Raw genomic sequence first — 16,364 nt, forward strand, 5'->3', positions numbered from 1 at the left:
TTTCTCCTCCAGTCAGTGCTGGATTATTGTTGTGTTGATGTCACCACTACCTGTCTTGTCGTTGTAGCTTTGTCTACTTCTGTTCACTCTGCACATGCCATAGTTCCTTCATGTCACAGTAAGTGTTTTTGTTCATAGCCAAGTTTGTTCTCCGCCTTGTGCGCGCCTTTTGTTTGTACCCTTTTGTTTGCTCTTGTTTTAGTGTTGGGCATTAAATTATGTTTTCTCATTCAATGCCTGCCACCGTCTCTGCATCTTGGGGTTCGTCACAAACTTTATGTAACATTATTGGCGTTTTAAAAGCCAAGTTTAGTTAGTCTGCATGCTATCAGACGCTAACTGTAGCCATGTTGAATTAGTTTCTACATTTTTAGACGCTAACTCACAATCTCGTCGAGCATTATGCTAATATAAGTCAGCATTGTTATTATGCTAACCAATGTTCTGTTTTCTCCCAGAACATTCCATTCTTTTAACGTGCTCTACCCCATGTTTTTCCCGTCTTGTTGCATATTAATATAACAGCAATCTTTTGTGGCATTCGTTTTGCCGAACGTCGTCCGTCTACGCCAAGTAAACCCCAACAGGGAAAGGCGATACGGACACGTGTGCGGGGGAATATTAACCAGTAGCATTATCATATGACTATTTTTTGACTCTGTGGGTGTATTTTTTTTTGCATGGAACGACATATGGCAAGTGTGAGCATGTTAATCATTTGGGTTTGTTAGATGCTTGTGTGCCGTGTCGAATATATTTTTTTTTTTGTAGCTGGAACAGGCTGACCGATTTAGCACGGCCATGTTGTTGATAATGTTAGTTTGTACAAAGAATCATATAAACACTGTGTGGAGACACGCTGACACTCCATGTTGAGGAGAGAACGTTTATATTTACAGTATGCCGTAATCCAACACTGCAAAAACTGAAATCTTAGTAAGATTAAATATCTCAAATAAGGGTGATATTTGCTTATTTTCTGTCTAATAAGGTAATTCTTCTCACTAAGCAGATTTTATGTTGGAGTCTTTTACTTGTTATAAGTGTTTTGGTCCTAAATTATTTCGGTAAGTTACAACCCCCGTTTACATATGAGTTGGGAAATTGTGTTAGATGTAAATATAAATCGAATACAATGAATTGCAAATCCTTTTCAACCCATATTCAATTGAATGCACTACAAAGACAACATATTTGATGTTCAAACTCATAAACTTTGTTTTTTTTTAAAATAATAATTAACTTAGAACTTCATGGCTGCAACACGTGCCAAAGTAGTTGGGAAAGGGCATGTTCACCACTGTGTTACATCACCTTTTCTTTTAACAACACTCAATAAACGTTTGGGAACTGAGGAAACTAATTGTTGAAGTTTTGAAAGTGGAATTCTTTCCCATTCTTGTTTTATGTAGAGCTTCAGTCGTTCAACAGTCCGGGGTCTCCGCTGTCGTATTTTACGCTTCATAATGCGCCACACATTTTCCATGGGAGACAGGTCTGGACTGCAGGCGGGCCAGGGAAGTACCCGCACTCTTTTTTTACGAAGCCACGCTGTTGTAACACTTGTCTTGTTGAAATAAGCAGGGGCGTCCATGATAACATTGCTTGGATGACAACATATGTTGCCCCAAAACTTGTATAGACCTTTCAGGATTAATGGTGCCTTCACAGATGTGCAAGTTACCCATGCCTTAAACACCAATACACCCCCATACTATCACAGATGCTGGCTTTTGAACTTTGCGCCTGTAACAATCCAAATGGTTATTTTCCTCTTTGTTCTGGAGCACACCACATCCTCTGTTTCCAAAAATAATTTGAAATGTGGACTCGTCAAACCACAGAACACCTTTACACTTTGCATCAGTCCATCTTAGGTGAGCTCGGGCCCAGCGCAGCCGGCGGCGTTTCAGGATATTGTTGATAAATGGGTTTGGCTTTGCATAGTAGAGATTTAACTTGCATTTACAGATGTAGCGACAAACTGTAGTTATTGACAGTGGTTTTATGAAGTGTTCCTGAGCCCTTGTGGTGATATCCTTTACACACTGATGTCGGTTTTTAATGCAGTACCGCCTGAGGGATCAAAAGTCCGTAATATCATCGCTTACGTGCAGTGATTTCTCCAGATTCTCTGAACGTTTTGATAATTTTACGGACGGTAGATGGTGAAATCCCTAAATTCCTTGCAATAGCTCATTGAGAAATGTTGTTCCAAATTTTCAATTTGCTTACAAAGTGGTGACCCTCGCTCCATCCTTGTTTGTGAATTACTTAGCATTAATGGAAGCTGCTTTTATACCCAATCATGGCACCCACCTGTTTCCAATTGGCCTGCGCACCTGTGGGATGATCCATATAAGTGTTTGATGAGCATTCCTCAACTTTATCAGTATGTATTGCCACCTTGTCATGTGTTGCTGGCATCAAATTCTAAAGTTAATGATTATTTGCAAAAAATGTTTATTAGTTTAAACATCAAATATGTTGTCTTTGTAGCATATTCAACTGAATATGGGTTGAAAATGAGTTGCAAATCGTTGTATTCCATGTATATTTACATCTAACACAATTTCCCAACTCATATGGAAACGGGGTTTGTAAATTCAAGGAGATTTGTTTGAAACTAGAATATCAACTGTTGCAAAGCTGTGTCATCAACACTCACAAGTAAAAAAATGTTTTTTTAAAGTAATAATTTCTTATTTCAAGCATGAAAAAAAAAATCATGACTTTGACACAAAGGTGTCCCATAATTAAAACAACGGTTTTATTTTCAATGAAACAATACGTACTCATATGGTAGTTCAATTGGCACAGTACAGCAAACTGACAGTTAATATTTGAACATTTAACATGTGACATTTCAAACAATTTTGAACAGAAATAGTTCACGCGCATTGAGGTAAATTCCCCAAAATTACAATTAAAAAATGTATATATGCGAACTAATTGACTGAAAGAGCACGCACTTCCTTTTTAGACCATATGATTTGCCTGAGCGGCTAGGAGACCCCGAGAGTAACAAGCAGTTGCCTTGTTGCCTTTCCATTATGAACAATAAATGAGTTTTTAGTATAAATTTGCTGGTTTCAAGAAATGTAATGCCAAGCGCATATTTTTATGTCAAGATAATGGCACTAGCATTTACTTAATTTAAGAATATTTTTCAACATATTGAGCAAAAAGGTCTCTTTTTTTTCTACCGAGAAAAGTGCACTTGTTATAAGTGAGAATATACTTATTTTAAGGGATATTTGGGTTCTTTGAGGTTAGCTAATATTACATGTTCTGGAAAGTATTGACAAGCCAAATTTTCTTGTTCTCCATCCATCCATCTTCTTCCGCTTATCCGAGGTCGGGTCGCGGGGGCAGCAGCCTAAGCAGGGAAGCCCAGACTTCCGTCTCCCCAGCCACTTTGTCCAGCTCTTCCCGGGCGATCCCGAGGCGTTCCCAGGCCAGCCGGGAGACATAGTCTTCCCGACGTGTCCTGGGTCTTCCCAATGGCCTCCTTAAACACCTCCCTAGGGAGGCGTTCAGGTGGCATCCTGACCGGATGCCCGAACCACCTCATCTGGCTCCTATATCGAGGAGCAGCGGCTTTACTTTGAGTTCCTCCCGGATGGCAGATCTTCTCACCCTGTTTCTAAGGGCGGAGAAAACTCATTTCGGCCGCTTGTACCCGTGATCCAAAGCTCATGACCATAGGTGAGGATGGGAACGTAGATCGACCGGTAAATTGAGAGCTTTGCCTTCCGGCTCAGCTCCTTCTTCACCACAACGGATCGGTACAGTGTCCGCATTACTGTAGACGCCGCACCGATTCGCCTGTCGATATCATTATCCACTCTTCCCTCACTCGTGAACAAGACTCCGAGGTACTTGAACTCCTCCACTTGGGGCAGGGTCTCCTCCCCAACCCGGAGATGGCACTCCACCCTTTTCCGGGCGAGAACCATGGACTCGGACTTGGAGGGGCTGATTCTCATCTTGGTCCCTTCACACTCGGCTGCGAGTGGCGGCTACTTTTCTTGTTCTATTGGCAGATAATTTTGCTTAGTTCAAATAAAATACCTCTAATTTTTGTATTTTTTTTTTTCTTGTTTTTGAATACTGACTTTTTGCAGTGAACACAATAGTATCTTGCCCCCAGATAGCTAAAACTGAGGTTAACAAAATGTAACCATCCAGAATATCCTGGCCTTTATGCTAAACTGCCTAAGCTTGAGCTATTTCCAAACTAAAGATTGCTATTACAGTATGTCTACGCTCCAGCGAGCCTTTATACAATATGTTGCCAAAAGTATTTGGCCACCTGCTTTGACTCACATATGGACTTAAAGTGCCATCCCATTCCTAACCCATAGGGTTCAATATAATGTCGGTCCACCTTTTGCAGTTATTACAGCTTCAACTCTTCTGGGAAGGCTGTCCACAAAGTTGTGAAGTGTGTTTATAGGAATTTTCCACCGTTCTTCCAAAAGCGCATTGGTGAGGTCACACACTGATGTTGGTTGAGAAGGCCTGGCTCTCATTCTCCATTCTAAGTCATCCTGAAGGTGTTCTATCGGGTTCAGGTCAGGACTCTGTGCAGGCCAGTCAAGTTCATCCACACAGACTCTGTCATCCATGTCTTTATGGACCTTGCTTTGTGCACTGGTCATACTTGCCAACTTTGAGACCTACAATTTCGGGGGGTGGAGGATGGGGGGGTGGTTAAGAGGGGAGGAGTATATTTACAGCTGTTGCGTGCGCCGTTGCGCACTGCACTCTCTAAAAGCCGTAGATGTTATTGTCACATATGCATGATTGATTGATTGATTGAAACTTTTATTAGTAGATTGCACAGTACAGTACATATTCCGTACAATTGACCACTAAATGGTAACTCCCGAATAAGTTTTTCATCTTGTTTAAGTCGGGGTCCACGTTAATCAACTCATGGTACAAATATAAACTATCAGCATAATACAGTCATCAAACAAGTTAATCATCATAGTATATACATTGAATTATTTACATTATTTACAATCTGGTGGGTGGGATGATGAGTTTTGGTTGATATCAGTACAGTAATCAACAATTGCATCAACAGAGAAATGGACATTGAAACAGTGTAGGTCTTACTCAGTAGGATATGTACAGCGAAACAGAGAACTGTGAGTTCAGATAGCATAAGAACAAGTATATACATTAGAAATACATTTTATTATTTACAAGGGTATTAGTAAAGGGTTGAAGTTGCCTGGAGGTGTTGTGGTGCATGAACGTTAGATGGCGGTATTGTCCTGTTTAAGGGTGTCACAACATTGCTGTTTACGGCAGACAAAAACGTGACTGCTGTTGTAGTGTGTTGTTACCGTGCTGCGGGGACGTTAATGAAACTGCTTAACAATAAACCCACATAAGAAACCAAGAACTCGCCCTCGATCATTCTACAGTTATAACGTCATTGGGCAGACACGCTGTTTTATGTAGTGGGAAAGCGGATGTGAAAATAGGCTGTCCTCACTCAGGTCCGCATGGAGCTGGAGGGGGCATGGCCTCCAGCTCCGCCAGATTTTCAGGAGGTTTTCGGAAGAGGCGCTGAATTTCGGCAGTGTCCCGGAAAATCCGGGAGGGTTGGCAAGTATGGCACTGGTGTACAGTCATGTTGGAAGAGGAATGGGCCCGCTCCAAACTGTCCCCACATGGTTGGGAGCATGGAATTGTCCAAAATATTTTGGAGGAAAAACAACCCCACACCATAATTTCTCCTCCACCAAATTTCACAGTCGGCAAAAAGCATGTCCGAAATGTAACGTTCTCCTGACAACCTCCAATCCCAGACTCGTCCATCAGATTGCCAGATGGAAAAGTGGGATTCATCCCTCCAGAGAAGGCGTCTCCACTGCTCTAGAGTCCAGTGGTGACCAGAGGTGGGTAGTAACGCGCTACATTTACTCCGTTACATTTACTTGAGTAACTTTTGGGATAAATTGTACTTTTAAGAGTAGTTTTTATGCAACATACTTTTACTTTTACTTGAGTATATTTATAGAGAAGAAACGCTACTTTTACTCCGTTCCATTTATCTACATTCAGCTCGCTACTCGCTACTTTTTTTTAATCGATCTATTAATGTTTGTTTTGGTTAATGACAGCTTCAAAGTAGGAACTACGCATGCCTGCGTTTCACCAATCACATGCAGTCACTGGTGACGTTGGACCAATCAAACAGAGCCAGGCGGTCACATGATCCGACCTAAACAAGTTAAAAAACTTATTGGGGTGTTACTATTTAGTGGTCAATTGTACGGATTATGTACTGTACTGTGCAATCTACTAATAAAAGTTTCAATCAATCAATCAAAAGTGTAAAGGAAAAAAGACACTTTTTATTTCAACCGTACTTCCCGTCAAAAGTCTAAAGACTGATTGCACAGTTCATGTCTTCACAATAAAAGCGCCGCTCCATCGCGCCTGCGCTAACAAAATAAGAGTCTCCGAAAGCCAGCGCAAACAAGCTAGCAAGCCACGGAGTTTGCCGCCAATGTATTTCTTGTAAAGTGTATAAAAACGAATATGGAAGCTGGACAAATAAGATGCCAAAAACCAACAACTTTCATGTGGTATTAGACAGAAAAGAGGAACTTTTTTTCTCCTCCATTTGAAAACGTGAACGTCTGATTCCAATCATTGCAAGTCATCAGAATCAGGTAATACACCAACTTATATTCTTGTCTTCATGAAAGATAGGAATCTATATGTTAAACATGCATGTATATTCATTAAAACACGTTCAACATGTGAACAAAAACGGCAAAATAAATAATTATAAATTATATACTGTGTGTATGTATATATATATGTATATATGTATATATATATATATTTAATACATATATATATGTATATATATACATATATATATATATATGATATGTGTGTGTATAAATGATTTGTGTGTGTATGTATGATATGTGTGTGTATAAATGATTTGTGTGTGTATGTATGATATGTGTGTGTATGTATATGATGTGTGTGTGTATGTATATGATGTGTGTGTGTATGTATACGTATATATGAGGTAGATCACCTCGACTTGGTCATTTATTAAGTAATTGATAAACGTTGAAAAACTTATTGGGGTGTTACCATTTAGTGGTCAATTGTACGGAATATGTACTGTACTGTGCAATCTACTAATACATGTTTTAATCAATCAATCAAATCAATAAATGCCTACTGAGCCTATGGTGCTGTTAAGTTATTGTGGCTCAATGTGCCATTTTTTCATTTTATTTTTATGTACTATTATTTAATATATAATATTGTTTTAGTTGCTTAAGAGATATTCCTGGCTCTGAATTTGTTCATTGCTCTTTTTATGTTTTTTTGCATTATTTTTTGCCGTAATCAGGTTACTCATCAGTTACTCAGTACTTGAGTAGTTTTTTCACAAGATACTTTTTACTTTTACTCAAGTAAATATTTGGGTGACTACTCCTTACTTTTACTTGAGTAATAAATCTCTAAAGTAACTGTACTCTTACTTGAGTACAATTTCTGGCTACTCTACCCACCTCTGGTGGTGACGTGCTTTACACCACTGCATCCCACGCTTTGCGTTGGACTTGGTGATGTATGGCTTAGAGCAGATGCCCGGCCATGGAAACCCATTCCATGAAGCTCTCTGCGTACTGTACGTGGGCAAATTGGAAGGTCACATGAAGTTTGGAGCTCTGTAGCAACTTGCTGTTGCTCCCAAACTTCCATTTTCTTATAATAAAGCAACAGTTGATTTTGGAATATTTAGGAGCGAGGACATTTCAAGACTGGATTTGTTGCACAGGTGGCATGCTATGACAGTTCCACGCTGGAAATCATCGGGCGGCCCATTCTTTCACAAATGTTTGTAAAAACTGTTTCCATGCCTAAGTTCTTGATTTTAAACACCTGATTCTTATCATTTGAATGGGTGACCAAATACTTTTGGCAGTATAGTGCATTAGCACAAGATAACCTAGCATAGTTCATAGCCAAGTTCTACTGATCATCTAACAAACGCTAACTTTTAGGAGTTGAAAGCGAGTCAAAGGTTTTCAGGTTTATTGGAGGTTTTGACGATGTGTTGGCTTTGTTGAGATCCATAAATGCCGCAAATTTTTATTCTTAGCTTTTGAGGTTCGTTCTCTGTTTGACAGGCGACCTATCGGCCATTCCTGCGACAGATCCTGGAGGAAGTTTTCCACCCGGATAGACACGAGTGTCCCGATATCGAGCACATGTCCGGGGGCCTCACAGACCTCCTGAAGACCGGATTCAGCATGTTCATGAAGGTGAGCCGTCCATAGGTCAACGGGGAAATGTTCATTCCTCTTTGGTGGAATAAGAGGTGTAAGGAAGGCGGGATGGAATGGCAACTTATAAAAAAAAAATGTTGAACAGGCTAGTCCAAAATTCTGAAGTAAATTGAAACTGTCAAACAGGAAATAGATTTATCAACAACACCCAGAAACGCCACCGTCTTCGCTGTGCCCCAAGCTCATCTAAGATGGACTGATGCAAAGTGGAAAAGTGTTCTGTACGTGGTCTTCCATCCATCCATCCATTTTCTACCGCTTATTCCCTTTTTGGGTCGCGGGGGCCGCTGGCGCCTATCTCAGCTACAATCGGGCGGAAGTCGGGGTACACCCTGGACAAGTCGCCACCTCATCGCAGGGCCAACACAGATAGACAGACAACATTCACACTCACATTCACACACTAGGGCCAATTTAGTGTTGCCAATCAACCGATCCCCAGGTGCATGTCTTTGGAAGTGGGAGGAAGCCGGAGTACCCGGAGGGAACCCACGCATTCACGGGGAGGACATGCAAACTCCACACAGGAAGATCCGGAGCCTGGATTTGAACCCAGGACTGCAGGACCTTCGTATTGTGAGGCAGACGCACTAACCCCTCTGCCACCGTGAAGCCCTACGTGGTCTTATAAGTCCACATTTCAAATGTTTTGGGAATCTGGACGTCGTATCCTCTGGAACAAAGACGACAAGAACCATAGGTGCAAAGTTCAAAGGGCAGCATCTGTGATGGTAAGGGAATGTATTAGTGCCCAAGGCGTGGGTAACTTACATAATGCGAATGGAAAGAAGTAGAATTGTTTAGTGCAGGGGTCACCAACGCGGTGCCCGCGGGCACCAGGTAGCCCGTAAGGACCAGATGAGTAACCCGCTGGCCTGTTCTTAAAGTAGCTCAAATAGCAGCACTTACCAGTGAGCTGCCTCTGTTTTGTAAATTGTATTTATTTACTAGCAAGCTGGTCTCGCTTTGCTCGACATTTTTAATTCTAAGAGAGACAAAACTCAAATAGATATGAAAATCCAAGAAAATATTTTAAAGACTTGGTCTTCACTTGTTTAAATAAATTCTTTTTTTTTTTACTTTGCTTCTTATAACTTTCTGAAAGACTATTTTAGAGAAAAAAATACAACCTTAAAAATGATTTTAGGATTTTTAAACACATATACCTTTTTACCTTTTAAATTCCTTCCTCTTCTTTCCTGACAATTTTAATCAATGTTCAAGTATTTTTTTTTTTATTGTAAAGAATATTGAATACGTTTAATTTTAATTCGTCATTTTAGTTTCTGTTTTTTCAACGAAGAATATTTGTGAAATATTTCTTCAAACTTATGATTAAAATTCAAAAAAAATATGCTGGCAAATCTAGAAAGTCTGTCAAATCAAATTGAAATCTTATTTCAAAGTGGATTTTAACTAATTTAAAACATGTCATCAAAATTCTAAAATTAATCCTATTCAGAAAAAATTACTGATGATGTTCCATAAATTATTTTTTTAATTTTTTCAAAAAGATTCGAATTAGCTAGTTTTTCTCTTCATTTTTTTCAGTTGCATTTTGAATTTTAAAGTCGAAATTGAAGATAAACTGTGTTTCAAAATTTAAGTTTAATTTTTTTCGGGTTTTCTCCTCTTTTAAACCGTTCAATTAAGTGTTTTTTTCATCGTTTATTCTCTACAAAAAACGTTCCGTAAAAGGAAAAAAAATGTACGAAGGAATGACAGACAGAAATACCCATTTTTTTTATACATATACATTTATTTATTAAAGGTAAACTGAGCAAATTGGCTATTTCTGGCAATTCATTTAAGTGTGTATCAAACTGGTAGCCCTTCGCATTAATCAGTACCCAAGAAGTAGCTCTTGGTTTCAAAAAGGTTGGTGACCCCTGGTTTAGTGTATTCCAAAATAAAGCTTTAAATGTTTTATAGAAATATTACAATGAACCTAATTTACACATGCACATGTTATATGTTTTATTAAGTCTCCAGTCTCCATGTCTAACTGCTTGATTCTATACACCTAAGTAAAGAAAGCAATGGACAAGCAAATTGTGGTTTGATCCCTTCAGGAATATTCACATTGCCTCCTCCACCTCCCGCTCCCTTCAGCTGCATGTCAAGAATCGTAACCGACAAGATTTTATTTTTTATTCCCAATCATTGTAGCCACTTGGCTTTAAAAGGTAATGAATTTTGTGATTTCCAACTGTGAGTGCACCACAGGGCTAGTGACAGTGTGTGTGCATGTTGGCAGATGGGCTGCAAATAAGTTGGAAAGTTCAGCTAACTGTTGTTGATTTAGTTTTGTGTTGAAATAGAAAGTTGATCAATCACCCTCTTGTTATGGTTGTTTGATTTTCAGTAGTGTATAGTAGGGCTGGGCGTTTTTTAATATCTCGATCATTTTTAGGCCATATCACGATACACGACACATATCTCAATATTTTGCCTTAGCCTTGAATGAACACTTGATACATATAATCACAGCAGTATGATGATTCTATGTGTCTACATTAAAACATTCTTCTTCATACTGCATTAATATGTGCTCATTTTAAACTTTCGTGCAGAGAGGGAAATCACAACTAAGTCAATTGACCAAAACTGTATTTTTTAAAGTTATTAAGCAGTGGCACAAACATTCATGTCATTTCTAAACAGAAAGTGCAAGAATATCAGAGACATTTTTTAAAAATACGCTATGAGCGCACTTTTGTGCATGATGTCACTAAGATGACATATCAAAACAACACTAAATTAAAGTGCACTTTTTGTACAGAACGCCACTACAATAGTTTAAAACAAATACAATGCACTTTTGTGCATGATGTCTCAAGATATTTCAATAAGTGTCAAATAAAAATGACTTGCATAATAAAAATCAAATTGCTTTGTAGTGGGTTACTGCGGACGTTATTTCTTTATGTTGTTCACTATTTTTTTCATACGGTGCTGATGTGGAACTGGTTGCCTCGGCATTTTGTTGGTGCGGCACCGAATGGAGATGTTGACATGCGGAGTAATCCACTCTTCATTCTCTAGCAGGTGTCTTTTCAAATGATGCTACACATTAGCATTAATGCTACTTTTTGGAGCAACGCTTTTGCCCCACACCTGACAAATTACGCCCCCAGCAACCCCAAAAGGGAATAAGCGGTAGAAAATGGATGGATGGATGTTCGACATATTCCCACTTGAAGCCAAACCACCGCCAGATGATGGACCCTCTGCTGTTTTTCTTGGGAATTAATTCTTCCTTCATTTGTGTGAATGACTCTTGCCGTCGTCGCTCGGGTTCCCCTGACCACCAAGGAAGGACATCTTTTTGAGCCGGTTTGAGTTTTTTATTTTTCAATAAAGGCAGTCTTTTGCGCCGTTGTCGCTCCCACTGCTCGCTCCTCCGCGTCTCACTCTCCGTCTCTCGCTCTGCGGTCCGCTCTTTAGTCAGCCGCGTCTCCGTCTCTCATGTCTTGCTCTCTCTGGCTTCTCGGTCGCTGTTGCAAGCTCTCCAATTCCTTCTGCCGCGTTCTCTCCTCCTCTCCCCTTTTATGCACTGCGAGGAGATACGTAGATTGTTTACCGGTGTGCGGCGTCGCTCCAAGCACGCCCCGCCCTCTCCGCTCAGCCGCATTCTCCACCTCCTTGCCGTCAACTCCGCCTCTCCACAATTTGGTAACAGATTGGCACCTTCTCTCTCTCGTATTACCACTCGCAACACAGCTAACGTTACCCAGTCTGCTACCGTATACCTCTCGTATACGGATGTGACGTATGACGTGACAGTATGTGAGGTGTGCAAGAAGGTGCGCTTGTCTGTGAGAAGGAGAGACAAGAAAGAGTGAGAAGAGCTTGTAGTGTAATGCCAGCAGCTAAAAGCAACTGCGTGAGAACGTATCCTCGAATATCACGATATAGTCATTTTCTATATCGCACAGAGACAAACCTGCGCTATATCGAGTATATCTATATATATAACCCAGCCCTAGTGCATAGCGTGTTACATTGTGTTCAATATTTACAAACCTTTTCTAAATATGGACTTTTGTCTATGTTTAAATTATTATGGTGAAATGTGCGTCAATATACATTTTCTATTTATGAACCGTGTTCCAGAACCAATCAACTTGATAAACCGAGGTTCCACTGTATTTAGTATTTATATTATTTAAACCAGACCTGGGCAAATGAAGGCTCGGGGGCCACATGCGGCCCGTTAAGCTTTTCAATCTGGCCCGCCGGACATTCCCAAATCGTTTTTTTTAGATTTTTGAGATAGAAAGTGTAGCTGCCATTATGATGTGCAGTCATGTTTTCTAATGACCGTAAGTCTTGAACTATACAAAGTATTTCATTGGTTGGAATCTGCGCTTATGGATGATATACCAATTACTATGGTAATCTAATTAGTTACTATGGTAGTCTACCTCACAGGAGCTCAGACGAGGCACCAAGCAGTGTGGGTGGGAAGCGTTTCCACAGACACGGAAGGAGCTTTTCACAACAAAGTTCTAAAGCTTAGTGATATATCAGATATATCAGATTGTAGGTGGCTTTATTTTGTACCCTTCGCGTTCATATTTCACTGTTTGTTGAATTTTTGTTGCGTTTCACTTGATTTTAAAATATGTCGATCAAAAGGGGTGTGACATTCATATTTTCTCAATATTCAGTGTTTTATCCTTCATAAAAAAAAAAAATCAATTACGTTTTTTAAGGCGGTCTGTCATAACGTTTTTAGCATTCAATCAGACATTATTGGGAAGTTTTGTATTAGTGTCCCTAAAAAAAAATAAACCGGCCCCAAGACATATTTGTTTGTCTAAATGTGGCCCCGGAGTCAAAATAATTGCCCAGGTCTGATTTCAACCAAGAACCTCTGTAAAAATGTGGCAAATTATCTTTGTAACTTGGCTATGAAGGATGTATCTGATTGGCAATTATTTAAATTCCACAATCTTTAATTCCAATCCAACAACTACGCAGTTAAATTGAAATTTCCATTCTTTATATTTATTGGTTTAAAATTCTACATTCGGAATATTGCACAAGTCTGGAGTGAAGTCGAATCCATACCAAATTTGGTGCACACTCCCTTACGGGACTGACAATTACATGGTTTAAAACTTGAGCATGATTGGTTGAAAAACATGTTTCTGCAGGGGAACAGACAGGACTTAGCACATAATTGTCCGTAAATCATCAAGATTTTTATTTATTTTTTATTTTTATTAATTTATTAGTCAATCCAACAAAACAATACACAACAATACCATAACAATGCAATCCAATTCCAAAACCAAACCCGACCCAGCAGCATTCAAAATAGCAATAAACAGAGCAATTGAGGACTTACAAATATTACACGGTACAATCTAAAAGTAGTCAAGCTTTTGTCTAATGATGATAAACCTTGAACATATTTTTACCACATGTATGCCAGCACGGCGTGATCGAATGCATTTGGACCACAAACCACAGGGGGCGCCACAGATGTTGTTTGCAGTCATATGCCAAAAATGAGTAAACATATATAGAATTTAATTTGAAATGTGGACTCGTCAGACCACAGAACACTTTTCCACTTTGCATCAGTCCATCTTAGATGAGCTCGGGCCCAGCGAAGCCGGCGGCGTTTCTGGGTGTTGTTGATAAGTGGCTTTTGCTTGGCATTGTAGAGTTTTAACTTGCACTTACAGTTGTAGCGACCAACTGTAGTTACTGACAGTGGTTTTATGAAGTGTTCCTGAGCCCATGTGGTGATATCCTTTACACACTGATGTCGCTTTTTGATGCAGTACCGCCTGAGGGATCGAAGGTCCGTAATATTCCCGCTTACGTGGAGTGATTTATCCAGATTCTCTGAACCTTTTGATTATCTTACGCAGCGTAGATGGTGAAATCCCTAAATTCCTTGCAATAGCTGGTTGATAAATGTTGTTCTTAAACTGTTCAACAATTTGCTCACGCATTTGTTCACAAAGTGGCAACTCTTGCCCCATCCTCGCTTGTGAATGACTAAGCATTTCATGGAAGCTGCTTTTATACCCAGTCACCTGTTCCCAATTAGCCTGTTCACCTGCGGGATGTTCAAAATAAGTGTTTGATGAGCATTCTTCAACTTTCTCAGTCTTTTTTGCCACTTGTGCCAGCTTTTTTGAAACATGTTGCAGGCATAAAATTCCAAATGAGCTAATATTTGCAAAAAATAACAAAGTTTTCCAGTTCAAACGTTAAGTATCTTGTCTTTTCAGTCTATTCAATTGAATATAGGTTGAAAAGGATCAGCAAAATCCTTGTATTCTGGGTTCTGGGTGAAATGTGCAAACAAATAGTTCATTTTGCTGGTTTGTCAGCATCTCCGAGCAAGAGTGGGAGGCTCGGGTACACAGACCTCGAGTTGTGGGTTATGTTAATATTTTTTGCCCAAATGTTTTCCTGCAATACACATGTATCTGTGGCCTTGTGGGAAATAAATATCAGCCATCCAAAGTGTGTTTATCCCACATCTGGGCCTGCTTAGAGTGATCTTTACCCTTGGGAAGCACGAATTAGGCGGCTTACATAACCGTGGCCTGATTTTACTCAAATGAGGAGACCTGGCCGCCGCCAACGCCACCAGCACAGACGGACTATGAAAACCAACTTAGTGTATGTATATTGGCAGATATGTGCTCCACTTATTTTAACCACTGGTCTATACTATAATAGAAGCCGGGGGAGCTGCTGAGTGAATGTGTTGGTCGGGATCTTAAGTGCTTCGTGTGCAAGACTTGACTCATTCTGCAGTCCTCACTTAACAACGCTGCATTTTTTTATTTCCACCTATGAAGCACAGTATGAGATTCGCACTCTACCGCCTAATGGTTTCTTCATGTTGCCTCAATGCCGCAATGTTCCACACTTCTGTTTGTTTTTTACGTTCAAACCACAATGACGTCACTGTCCAACGACAACCATGTACGTCTACTCTTTTTTTTTTTTTGTGGAAAATAGCAAACTGTTACATGAAAACTAACCACAAATGACACCATCTTTTTTTTATTATTGATCCCACTTGCCCTCATAATGGTGGCTAACATTGACAGATTTATTTATTTCATGTTGCTTTTTCAAATATCCTTTTCAATGAAATACAAAACCCAAAACCAGTGAAGATGGCACGTTGTGTAATTTGTAAATAAAAACCGAATACAATGATTTGCAAACCTTTTTCAACCTATATTCAACGGAATAGACTGCAAAGACAAGATACTTGATGTACAAACTAGAAAACTTGGTTATTTTTTGCAAATATTTGGAATTTGATGCCTGCAAGATGTTTCACAAAAGCTGGCACAAGTGGCAAAAAAGACCGAGAAAGTTGAGGAATGCTCATCAAACACTTATTTGGAACATCCCACAGGTGAACAGGCTGGGTGCCATGATTGGGTATAAAAAGCATCTTCCATGAATAGCTTAGTCATTCACAAACAAGGATGGGGCAAGAGTCGCCACTTTGTTTTTAACACTACGTGAGTTGTGTGGTCCTCTGTTGCCCTCTGTGTTTTAAAATTTGGATTTCTATTTACTGTTTTAATTGGTTTCATCCGTAAAATCGTTTTTAATCATATTTATTTTATATTAGTTTTATATTGGTTTTATATGTATTTATTTTTATTTTTTGTTTTTATTCAGTCATTTGTGGAGCTCAGGATAATATTTGAATGTTGTTTTTAATATTGTTGTGCAGCACTTTGGAAACATTTTGTTATTTAAATGTGCCATATAAATAAAGTGGATTGGATTGGATTGTGAACAAATGCGTGAGCAAATTGTTCAACAGTTTAAGAACAACATTTCTCAACGAGTTATTGCCAGGAATTTAGGGATTTCCACCATCTGCGGTCGGTAATATCATCAAATTGTTCAGAGAATCTGGAGAAATCTCTGCACGAAAGTGATGATATAATGGACCTTCGATCCCTCAGACGGTACAGCCTCAAAAAGCGATATCAGTGTGTAAAGGATATCACCACA

At 39.5% G+C, this 16,364-nt stretch overlaps 1 protein-coding gene across 1 annotated transcript in view; it reads left to right on the forward strand.

The window, feature by feature from the left end:
* scfd2 (sec1 family domain containing 2) overlaps window positions 1-16,364 on the forward strand; it is a 353,994-nt gene that overhangs the window by 320,242 nt on the left and 17,388 nt on the right. Inside the window, exon 8 of the mRNA XM_061888960.1 lies at window positions 8,187-8,321. Within this exon, the coding sequence (XP_061744944.1) occupies window positions 8,187-8,321 (135 nt within the window). The remainder of the gene's footprint in view (window positions 1-8,186; window positions 8,322-16,364) is intronic.

Source organism: Nerophis ophidion, linkage group LG26 (assembly GCF_033978795.1).
Source record: "Nerophis ophidion isolate RoL-2023_Sa linkage group LG26, RoL_Noph_v1.0, whole genome shotgun sequence".
NCBI lineage: Eukaryota > Metazoa > Chordata > Actinopteri > Syngnathiformes > Syngnathidae > Nerophis > Nerophis ophidion.